Source organism: Colius striatus, chromosome 2 (genome assembly GCF_028858725.1).
Source record: "Colius striatus isolate bColStr4 chromosome 2, bColStr4.1.hap1, whole genome shotgun sequence".
NCBI lineage: Eukaryota > Metazoa > Chordata > Aves > Coliiformes > Coliidae > Colius > Colius striatus.
The window spans coordinates 61,553,626-61,566,256 of record NC_084760.1 but is presented as its reverse complement, the minus strand read 5'-3'; the positions used below and the strand labels follow the sequence as shown (position 1 = coordinate 61,566,256).

The window sequence follows — 12,631 nt, the reverse complement described above, 5'->3', positions numbered from 1 at the left end:
GTTTGGCATGTATAATGAGAATATTTGGGTAATAACAGCAGGAAAATAAAGATAAGATTATTAAATGTTGTATAGGAGTAGTTTACATACAGAGTTCCATATTTTGTATATAATTCATTTAAGCACCACAATCAAGTTTTTCCTGATATTTTTTACCCTCCAGGATGTACCAGGGAAGCATCTATGAAGTGCTAGTTTTGTATAGTTTGCTCAGCTGTGTTTAGTTTGATTTCCAGTGGCAGATATTTTCAAGCTGTATTCATTCCCTGGTAGTGCTTGAAACCAACTTTTTGATAGACAACTTGAAAGAGAATTCTATAAGAGTACTTGACTGAAAAACATAAGTTAGTATCACTGATTAAAGTCATGCAGGGGGGAAATCCTCTCATTTGTCTGATTTCAAAGAAGCTCTAGAGCTAATGGTGAATAGAAGAAGATTAAACACTGGAAAGCTGAGCTCAATAAATTTGCAGAACAGATTTTGAGTGAACACATAAGCTAATGGCTTTCCACCGTATTTGTAGGTATCAGAGAAAAAAATTATATTCATGGCACTTAGTTGCTTGTATACATAAATACAAGAAAAGCAGATTGTTTTTCTGAATAAGAAAATCACGCCTCTCTTCTGCTTATGTTTCACAACTCTCATTAAATTTGTACATTGCAGTAAAATCTACTTGGCTTAATGCTCTTTTAAATCATGTTCAATTGTTAATCTATTTTTCTGTCTTTTCTGGTCAGTTTTGGGTTGTAGTCATTACATTTTCTGAGAGAGTACTTGACTAGTAACAGATTTTATTATAAACTCGTTTCAGTAGGATTAAATCCACATTGGTATGTAAAAATTACAAACATTAAGGTGAAAGTCTAGTATAATAATACAGAGGATCTAGTATAGTAATACAGAGGATAGCAACTATCCTCCTATGGCCCAGTTAAATTACTCAGCAAATGTTTTTAGTGATATTTTACCAGCATCCCAGTACATCTACGTAATGGTCAAATATTCTGCATTATTGAAACCTGTTGATTTGTTTATTATTTCTGTCTTTTACCAAATAGTAGTTACATAAATTATATCACTTCTGGAAATAAGTCACTTTGGTTTAGCTGTCTTCCTTCTTTAAACAGAATTTACAAGCCAGTAGATGGAAAATCTGCAAAATGTCCTTGTTCTCTTTTGGCCCACAACTAAAGTTTAAGGGTCTGATCTAGAGTTTACTGAGGACAAAGGAAGTGTTCCACTGAGTGTCGGCTTTTAGTTGAATTAAATGACCATATCGTTTTATTCTAGATTCTGAGATCGACTTGACTTTTGAAAGAGTTGAGAATTACTTTGGTTTATATAAACACCTCTCAAAAATTTCAGCTTTTTTATTTTTTAAGAAAGTTACAAATACTTAATTTAAGGCCTGCTTTCCTTCCTCTTTGGCTGCATCATGAAGGCAGCTAGTGAAAATGCTTTACAAACAGTAAAATTCACAGTTGGATCACAAAAAAACTAAACTTGTCATACATTACAGCCTGAATTGGATAGTAAGTCAAGAATAAAATTTAGGAGATTTTTACTTCCTGGTAGCTGCATGTATAAAGAGGAACTCTATAGCAAACTAAACTTTACCTACATCATCTTTGTTGCTATGCAATTTTGGACTGCAGGCATTTTTTTTGTAACTTTCAGAAAGACAGTGTCTGATATTTTGGTTTAAGTATGCTTTATTGATTTACAGAAATCAGGTTTTTGTTAAGACTGGTTTAAGACTTCTCTTTTTTTCTCTCATTCTAATATTGAGTAATCTTTTTTGCAGATGTAGCATAGTTTGAGTACTCAAAAACAAGTTATTTTACATTTTTAAGTTATAACCATATATAAATGTAATTTTATTTTATACAGATGCTTATTCAAACGCTTTTCTTCTATTGCTTGCACTGCTTTAGAGTTTGTGCCCATACATAAATATGCAGTTCAGTTTATAGCTATGTCAATACTTTTTCCAAATCTGTCTCCAAATATTATAAAAGAAAAAAAAAATCCAAGTGTCATATTTGAAATTGTTATTTATCATTGATTTGAATCTTTTTTTTTTTTTTTTTCCCTGGAGTTTAGTCAGAGTAAGAAAATATTTCTTCCCTAGCTGTTGCATCAGTAAGTAACCCAGGAAATTACACTTCATTTTCTGATTTGTCTTTCCTATTACAGACGAGCTCAAATCTCTTGTTTCCTGCACCATCATCACTGTCACCACACTCCATGCCAAGACTGCCGGGCAGCCTGAGCACTCCACTGAATCCACTAGATTTCACTAGAAGTGGTAAATTTCTTTCTGTATTTCTTCACTCAGTGTAAGGAATAAGAAAACTTCCATGGCAATTTTTTTTTCTGTCTTTATAAATTTTGCTGTGCAGCTCTTTCAGGGACTGTCCTGGTTGTTTATGTAATGTGGTTTAAAAAATACGATGCGCTATAGTCTAATACTGATGTATGTTCCCTTGTAATGTTTTTTTTTTTCTTTAAGCTGTATACTTATTTTTTTGTTATTTCTGTAAGTTCCTAGAACAGTATGATAGTCCTAGCTTTGAATGATTTGATTATATTTTAATGCTTACTAAAGTATCTTACACACAGACACTGAAAAACAATAAATTAGACTTTTAAAAACATATGTACCGATGTAAGAAAACAGTAGTTTTCAGAAACATAGTGCCAAGTAGTTTATTTCCAGTTGTGCTTAATCTATTTTTAGGGGTTTGTTTCTAAATACCTTTTGTGTTCAAAGATTTTGAGAAGTTAAGCAATAAAATCATGCATTTTTTTGGTACTTTTCTAATATTTGTTGTGATTGCTAATTACAATATCTAATAAAATTGTTGATTTCATGACTTTTTCTATTTTTCAGACACCTGTAAAATAAGATAGAAAATTGGAAGCTTAGTTTCAAAGTCTTTTTTTGTTTTATATCCTTACGAAAAATAAAAATAAGTCCAGGGCGAGAGCGGAGTGTATAATGAACCAAAACCTGCCTGGACGTATTCCTGTGTGACTTACTCTGATCCTGCTCTGGCAGGGGGGTTGGACTAGATCATTTTTTGAGGTCCCTTCGAACCCTTAAGATTCTGTGATTTTGTGAAAAACAGGCAAAAGAGATTTAAAATGTATATTGTGAAGATAGGAATAGTCTCTATAGTTGTAGAGAATTATCTTCTAAAGGCAAACAATTTCCTTCACAAATCAAGTTACAATTACTTTTTCTGAGTGACAGGGGAAAGAGTCCATAGCATGGGCTAAGGGATTGACCACTAGTCTCAGAATTGCTCTGTCACTGATTTTTAATACAAATGGACATAGGTCAATTAACTTCGGTATTTTCATTTTCTACCTTGACAAGAGAGCTTAGCTCCATAGTAATATTCAGCACAATGGATGCTTATTTTTTCCAGAATATGTGAATCTTAGAGAAACAGTAGAATACATATGTTATCTTACATATTGTGAGTATTTCAAATAAGTGGACTAACCCTTTAAAGAATATTAATGTATGCTTGAAGTTTTTTAAAATGGCTATATCTAATATTACTCAAACCAGTGCATTTTTGTTGTTTTGAATTTTACTTTATGCAGAAGAACAAATATATGTGTTGATGGAGACTTCTTAAATTGCATGAGCAAGCGTAGATATATATATATTACAGCTGTTCATGTGCTCTCCTGATAATAGTTGTTTCCAACTGATGATCTAATTTAACGCAAGCATTTAAAAGTGTAGGTCAAGAAGATGGGGCAGCACTTTTTTCTATAGTGTTCAGTGACAGGACAAAGGGTAATGGACAAAAGCTGGAACACAAAGTTCCACTTAAACAGAAGGAAGAACTTCTTTACTGTAAGGGTGAGGGTGTGGGGTCTCCTTCTCTGCAGGTTTTCAAAACCTGCCTGGAGGCAGATGTGTGTGACCTGATAGAGGGGGCCCTACTTTGGCAGGGGAGTTGGACTGGATGGTCTCTAAAGGTCCCTTCCAACCCCTACCATTCTATGATTCTAAAACTAATACCTCACAACAATCCACAGGATGTTATTTATGCAAGGGAAGTATAATAAAAAAGATAAATTTTAATGGTCCTTTAGTAGTCAATGAAAGCAGTGAGGGGGAAAAGATCATAAAAATGCTAGTGAACCATTAACGAAGGAGATTTTCCTGTAAGAAAATATTTTAAAATCCTAAATTACATCTCTATCGTTTTGGGGGCTTCCAAGTTGTTCTATCAAGAGTTGCTTTCAGAGAAATGTATGAGAGATTCACTCATCTGTTTCATCTTTCCCAACTGGTTATAAAGTGTTAAGATATGTGCTCATATTTATAGCTCCTAACTTCCAGTTTAATTTTGCTTCTGAATTATGGAAAATCTGTACTTGACCAGATATGTTCATTTATGGATTGTGCTGGAAGCACAATCTGTTTTGGTTTCATATACACTATATATACTTTTCTGTACTTGGGTTTGTGGCATATTGTATTTTAACAACTGCCTGTAAAACAGAGATCCTTTTTTTTTTTCTCCAGCAGATGATTGTGTATTCTTGAGAGTTACGTTGGCAGTTATTTAATCTTCTCATTCTCACACTTTTCTGTCACCTCTTGCTGTATAGTTAGTGCTTCTTAAGACAAAATGCAAAATTCCCTCTGCAATGAAGTTCTTACAGGCAGCACGTGTAAAGTTCTGTTAATCTTTTTAACCATATAACTGGTGTATATGCATGCTCTGTTAAACTGTTAAGGTTGTAACTGATGCGATATGGACACTGTAGTAGCCTGATTACTTGCAGAACTTTCTTCTTTTATCGAGACCACTTAGTTATTCAATATAACCATGGAAAAATGTGACATCCACCCCTGTAGGCAGCAGCAGTAATACTGACTCTTAAATCTTTTTGTATCCATATGTATTTGCTGTAAGTTATTTCACAATACTTCAGATAACAGGAATATTCTCTTCTATACCTTCTGAACATGCGTCTTCATTGTAACAGATGGTTTCTGTATACTCTCAGACATATATTATTTTTGACTTTTCTTCAAGTGTGTACTTTCACATGTATATAGGCTTTCATGAAGCCCCAGTCCTTGTTCTGCTCTTTACCTTCCTTATTTCCCTCAATGGTCACTGAAGCACGACTGCCTTTCTCTCCAAACAGTTCTGCCTTACTCATCATTAGAGATGCAGCCCTCTTAGTCAGATTGTCCACCTTCTGCATCAAAAAGTTGTTCCCAGCACATTCTTGAAGTCTAAATTGCTTCCAGCCTTTGTTTTTGTCTCGAGCAGATACTGAGGCAGATGAAAACCTTAATGAGAGTCAGAGCCTGTGATTGTGAGATGTTTGTTCTGTTTAAAGCAGACTTTATCCACTGCCTTTTCTTAATCAGTCTATAGCTCCTGTCCCCATATTCATATTTTTGGCCTCTCTTGCATTACTGACTGGTGTACTATTGACAAACCTGTCACCTGCTCTATAGCTCTGCACATTTGAGCTTCTCTTCCCATCCCTACAGCATTCTCCATTCTTGTCTTCCCTATCAGTCTTCCTAAAAAGCCTCTGTCCACAGACTTTCACAACAGTACAAAACATAAATATCTGTTTTATATGAAGAAAAAAATAATAAAAAACTAAAGATATGCTTCAATGCCATGTATCATTCTAATACAGCACCTTACCACACTGTTTTGTGAAAGCAGTCTTGAGGTACTTGGAAACCACTTGGGTCCACATGTCCTTCAATATTTCTCAGTGTAATACCAAAGATTTCAATCTTCCATCCATTCTCTAAGGTTTTAGAGGTGTTTGCTGAGCACCTATTTCTGATTGTTTCTTTAAGAAAAATTCTGTTTATGAAGTGACTCCATATAGATTGAAACAATTTGCTAGTACTTGGTTTTCTGTGTCCTCAGCTGCTGTAACTTTTAAGTGTAAATTAATATCAGATTCTTCCTTACACCCTTAAAAATGTGTTCAGTTATGTGGTGTCTTTATCCTTGGTCTTGAGTTTTATGTGCCATGCTTAGATATCATAACTTTGTTCTAAATTCAATAATTTGTTGAATAATCATCAAATAGAGACCATCATCACCTTTGTCAAGCAGAGAATGTTCTTTATGTGAGATAAGTAAAGACAAGGTCATGGTGTCTTCAAGGTGGGAAGGCAGCTCTGGAGATCACATAGCCCAATCCTCCTGCTCAAAGCAGATTCACCTAGAGGAGGGTGCTCAGGACTATGTCCAATTGGACTTTGAGTACCTCTGAGGATGGAGACTCCATATCTCTGGACAAACCAGAGTATTTTGTGTATTTCTTTTTGCATTGGTGCATGGGATTATTCCTCTCCTTTGAACTTTGTGAGGTCCTTGCAGCCTGTCATGGTCATTCTGGGTGGCTGCACGTCCCTCTTGTGTATTAGCCACTCTTCCCAGTTTATTCTCATTTGCAGACTTGCTAAGAGTACATTCAGTCTCATCATCCAGATCATTAATGGGGACTTTAAATGGTGTGAGCCTTAGTTTCAGCCTCTGGAGTGCACTGCTAGTGAATGGGCTCCAGTTACATTTCATTCAAGTGGTTGCAAATCTCTGATCCCTGCAAAGTCCTTTACAAAGTCCACACTTCATCAGTTTGTCTATGAGAATGTTATGGGAGACAGTGTTGAAAGTCTTGCTAAATCAAGGCTAACATCTACCGCTTTCCCATCAATGCTATAGAGTGCTGTGCAAGTGATACATTAAAAGTTGTTAAGAGTAAGATTTGAATTACTAGAAAAAACTAATGAATTTTGTAGAATAATAATTAATGAAGTAAGTACCACAAAGCAGATATAAGACATGGATGAACTTGTTTCATAAATCATAGAATAGTAGGGGTTGTAAATGAACTTTAGAGATCATCTAGTCCAACTCCCCAGCAGAAGCAGGTCAACCTAGATCAGGTCGCACAGGAACACCTCCAGGCGGGTCTTGAAGACTTCCAGAGAAGGAGACTCCACACCCTCCTTGGGCAGCCTGTGCCAGTGCTCCCTCACCTGAACAGTTTTTTCTTATGTTTAAATAGAACTTTTTGTGTTCCAACTTCATCCCATTACCCCTTATCCTCTTGCTAGATACAATAGAAAAAAGGGATGCCCCAACCTACTGACATCCACCATTTAGATATTTCTAAATATTTATGAGGTGCCCCCTCATCTTTGTATCCTCTTCCAGGATAACCCATTTACCAGTTGATATTGTTTACATAAATAGAAAGTAGCAAAAGCTCCAGCTTTCAATTACCCATTCTTTGAGAGACATTAGCCTTCCCTCCTTAAGACTATGAGCATCTTTGGACAGTGAAATCACCTTCTTACACTCTCAGACACGTGTTTTGCAGATCCGTGGCATGCCATGAAAGAAATGGCCCACATTTTTAGGCTTTATTCAACAATGATTCTGTAGTAACACCCACTGTGAACAAGGCATGTTCTCATAAATGAGTTTTAGGTTTCAAGTAATTGTAATTAGCAGTGACCCTAATTATTAACGATGTGGGAGATTGAAGCTTGACTATAAATACTGCACAGATCTTTTGACTAAAATTTTTACTTCAATAAAACCACTTAATTAAACTTGCTCTTAAAAATTCATTACGTATGTGCTAGAAACGTGATGGTTCTTGTATTTTTAAAAAGTCTCAAAAACAAAATACACAATGCTTTGGCAGGGTTGAGAACAATTAGAAATTTTCTCTCCATTAATACAACTGACAGTCAAAGGTGTTTTCCACCTATATAAAGTAAAAGTTTCAAAGCACTCTTTCTTACTCTCAGAAGATACTAACAAAACCAACTTTGCATTCAAGTCCTCTGTTCCATTTGATAGACTATTTAAATAATTTTTCTCCGTCTCAAACAAATAGCGAAATAGGTTTCCACATAAAAAAATATTTTAAAAATTGTGCATCAACTAAATGGTTTTTAAATACTACTTTTGTTCTTGTTTTTTTAGAAACAGAAAAAGTAGTTTAAGTAGCAAAATTAACTTTTTATGCAGAGGCACTGCAGAAACACTTAAGTTACATCCTCAAATGTGTGTTGGCATTACTGATTACTACTTTTTTCAGTATTTCATGCTTTCTCTCAAATTCTGTAACATCTGTCTTCAGCGCTATCAGAGTCCTGGAGGACTTTAATATTTTTGTTTGTTTATTTGGGGATATTTATCTTGCTTCTGACATAGTTTTGTACCACTCAAGGAACAACGTGTGTGGAAAGCTAGTTCAGTGTGGATTTATTCTTTTCATCTTGTATTAAGAAATTGATGGGGGGAAAAAATATTCACGCAAGCCATCATTGAAAATGTATAAAATGAACAAACAAATTCATTTTTACTATTAAAATAGCTTAGTTTTCTAATTTGAAAAAAAATCCCACAGAGATGGCAATATATATTAATTGAAGGTTGCATGTATGTGTACTATATAGCCTGAATATAACATTAAGTACAATATTTTTATTATATCTCTGATTATGTTTGGATACAAGTTGGCAGCATTTTCAAAGAGGACTGAAAGAACTGGTAGACAGATAGAAGATTGCTAAAAGAAAGCGTGCATAACTGCCAGCAGCATTGCTGACTTTCCCACATTGCTGTGCTGAAGTTAGATATTTCTGACCTTGGGGAACCATTTTTGTTTAGTAGGAGTGCCGGATGGAGAAATCTGTTCACTGGGGTCCAATCCATGAAGGTGAATCTGATCATTGAATTTGTAATTCTTTTTTAATCCTAGTGTACTACTGTAAATAAAGTATTTTATCACATTTTAAGGTATCAGTGAAATCTTTTCCTGTTCGCTTTTTTTAAGAGAAATAGCTTGAGTGTGTGCAAAAAGACTTCTTGGGAGAATATAAACATAAGAAAAAACTTTGCATTTTGTCTTGAAAGAATATGGATATATCTGTTCCCTAATAAACTGCATTGTGTGTTGCCTAATTAGCTCACCTAATAACTTGATTTTGATTTGCAGTGATGGGGAAAGCAGTCAAGCCTGCGAGGCTGCACAAATCAGAGCTACGCATATCTAAAAGTGGTTCAGTACCCACACTGTTGATTGAAAGGAGTTAGAATATAATACAAGCTGCTAGGAGGAATAGGAGATGATGGAAACTATTTTTCCTTACTTTTATCACAATACTTACAAAAAGGAGCGAGATAATGTTTCGTAATCTCACAAAAACAGTCAGTTTCATTAATATCAGTGAGCCTACTAGACTTCTTTTTTTGGTACTAATAATAATGAACAGACACTATCATAATGTGTGTGCAAAAGGGTTTTAGTAGGTTTTTTTTTCCCCTGATGTCCTGATATGTTTATCTTTTCCTGCTTATCCTTACTGCTACAGAAGGAGAAATGCAAGCTTCTTGTTGATTATGGACTACTCATAATGACCTCAGTGTGATCAGGCAGTTGAGTGAGGGAGTTATCTTTGGTTAGTAGTCTACTACCATCTGCCTTTAAGTCTTAAACAGTGTAGAAATACAGAACACTGTTAGTGTGTCCTGTAGTGGTGCTATCAAAACAGTGGTCTAAGAATATATGAAGAGAAATATTTACAGAATGGCTAGCTTCATGCAAGCTACAGTCTGCGTGTAATAGATTACGTGTTTGAAAAGGGTGAATGTGCATTAAGATGAAAGAGATATATGACCAATACTTGTGTCTCACTTCTCGGTTAGGTTTATATGTTTTTATGCAATTTGTTGTTTTCCTGCTCTGTCATACATTTTTTGAGAACTGATGCTCCCTGACACATTTTTCAGAAATTTAACCTTTTAAAAATTTTCAAGAGAATTATAACTTTTTAATGTGGGTGGAGTTTTATTTTTAAATGGGACCATTTAATTGAATTCTTCTAATGGAACAGTGGTTCTAAGAATTTTTAAATTTTGCCTTTAGTTTTCTCTTGCATTCCTAACTTTATGAATATTCATTGCTTTTTTGTTATTATAACACAAGTATCTCATTCCAGCTTTGCACAATTCTCACATTTTGCTGTAATTTGTAGCACTCGAGTGCTTCTAACTTTGATTGGGTCAAGTATGTAAGACTTCTTCCTTTTGGAAAAGGAATTACTTAAACTAGCATTTTTCGTTGAATAAACCTGGTTTATTTTTGTCACTATGTCTTTTAGTATATTCTGTGGGGGGTTTTTTCTCCCATTTACTGAAGATAATACCTTCAAATTCCTTACAAGGTATTATTTTTAACTATAAAGCACCGTGTAATCACAGAGAAATTGTGATGACGGATTAAGTTTTAGATCAAATTACCAGATTTTCCCTTTAATTTTCAAATAAAAATAACTGACCTAACTATACTGAAGTTAAGTAGAAATATTTTTTTACCAAAAGCAGAAGCACATAAGGTCTAAATTTTTTTTTTTAATATAAGCCTGTGTGCTAATTTGAATGGGAACTCCCCTGGGGGAAATGATCATTCATTTTAAGATGTTTGTAGATCTCACTTTTACTTAGGGGAAAAATACAAAGAGAAAAGGGAGAAAGGAAAATAAACTTTAAAAATTATTAAATGCTCATAATACAAAAGAACTAAAAAATTAAACTTTTAAAACAATAGAAGCATCCATCACAAGGTTATTTTTTATGACTTCTTAATTCTACCATAAGCTAACCATTTAAATTTTGAAGAACATGTGTTTCCTTTTTTTTTCCATGTTGATAGATTACAATGGCTCTGTTTTCACCTGCAGCCAACTTTTGCGTGTATTTCACTGATCTGAATACTCCTGCTCAGTCACTAGAGCCATCTCTGGGATGTTCCAGCTTGCAGCTGTCCTTAACAAAAAATTAAGAAAACCAGGACACAGGTTTGCCTTCACCATGTCTTACAGGCAACTCAGGCAATTCTGCAGGGGAAGGAACTTCCTCAGAGGTCTGTGGCCCTACTGTGCTGCCAGCATCAGTTGCCAATATCAGAGTTTTGGCTCAAGGCACAAATACAGGACTTTGTTATAAGGTAGAAGAGCTGATTACAACTAATTTTATAAATTTAAACAAAAATTATTTTTAAAATTTGAAAACAAAAGGTATATAAATAGATTCATATAACCACAAAAATGTTCCAACAGAGTAGTAAAGACATAGAGACAAAATCATTAACGTTAATGACAATCTAGTTGCTCTCTTTTGAAAGATTGGTTATCCAGTTTCCTCTGATTGATAAGATGCTATAAATGTCAGAAGAGTTTGTGTTTTCTAGTTAAACCTGCTAGAATTGTTTATACTGATATCAAAGATAGACATGTTCTGTTACTATATGTTCTTTTTCATGTTTCTTCTAGGCAAGTTAATTAAAATATTTCACTAAAAATTACACTAAATACAGAGCACAATAACAGCAATCTTTGAAGATTCCAAAAACTTTATCAAAAGAACACCATTTATGTTTACTTGAAATTGGTGTGTGTTAGGGTAATTACTGCTCTGCCTTCAGGCTAAAGGAAGCACTCTCAGCCAAATTATACAAGGGTGTGGATTAAATGAAGCATTACTCTCTGTTTGGCAGCAGTGGATATAGATTGCAAAATCAGGGTGTGACGTAGTACTGTGGAAAGCCTTTGCCAAAAGTGATTTGGCCTGAATGTGCCCTTACTTTCTCAATTATGTGGATCCTAAAACAACCAAATCTAATTAATTCCTAAGTAGAAAGGTCTTGTTAACTGTTTTCAGTCTGAGCTTGTCCATATTTTTGAGCTATTGAGCCACAAGACAGCGTTGACAAAGCGCATGCTTAAGTGTGATTCTAGCTGCTTTGAGCGATGGAAACAGTTCTTCTGCCTAAGGGCTGTGCACTAAAGTATCGATTTACTCTCCAGCAGGAAGTTCAGGACAGCAAGGATGCTCTCTATACAGCAATAAGCATGAGTGAATAAGATGAAGAAATTGGTCTCTCCTTGTATTATTCCAATCTTTCTGTTCTGTCACTTCCAGAGGAGCTGGGAGAACTATGCAAAAGACTCAGTAGTGGCTATAGTGCACAGGAGGGAAGCATCTTTCTCTCCCAAGAGAGGGACACAAGTCCTTTGACTTTATTTCTGACTTTGACAAGTGAGCAAAACCCAAGCACATTAAAAAAAAGTGCATATTTTTTGAGATACATTATCCATCCTTTTTTGATATACATACATACTTTTTCAACTATTTAAAAAACTCTTTGCTAATTTTGTAGATGGGTATTTATCTGCATGAAATAGATAAAATTACATGGATTCAGATGCAATCGTTGTTACCCTCATTACTGAAGCACCAAGTTCAGTGAGAACAAGCTTCCCTCACATGATTCATTTTACTAATAAATCACCCTTTAAATTAACTTTGAGAACCTGGAGTCCATACCATGCTCTGCAATGGACTGTGGTACCAGTGTAGCTTGTCCTGTAGTAACTGATGAGAGGATAGTGTCCTGGGAAAGCCAGAAAGCAGAAGGCACATATAGAGAAGTGAAGGCTTCTGAGGATGTGTAACCTACACATTGCTATTGTCACACAACCTAGTGACTCCTTTACAGAGCTGGCCTCAACGTGCTGCTTTGATCTGTGTG

The 12,631-nt window shown here is 35.0% G+C and overlaps 1 protein-coding gene across 6 annotated transcripts in view; it reads left to right on the top strand.

Moving 5' to 3' along the window:
* Positions 1-12,631, top strand: part of AHI1 (Abelson helper integration site 1) — a 92,525-nt gene that overhangs the window by 40,199 nt on the left and 39,695 nt on the right. For all 6 annotated transcript variants that reach the window (XR_009818236.1, XM_061990789.1, XM_061990785.1 and 3 more), the window contains exon 19: positions 2,201-2,312. Coding sequence is in view for 5 of the 6 variants with exons in the window: in XM_061990789.1 (XP_061846773.1) it covers positions 2,201-2,312 (112 nt within the window). In the remaining variant the exon portion in view is untranslated. The remainder of the gene's footprint in view (positions 1-2,200; positions 2,313-12,631) is intronic.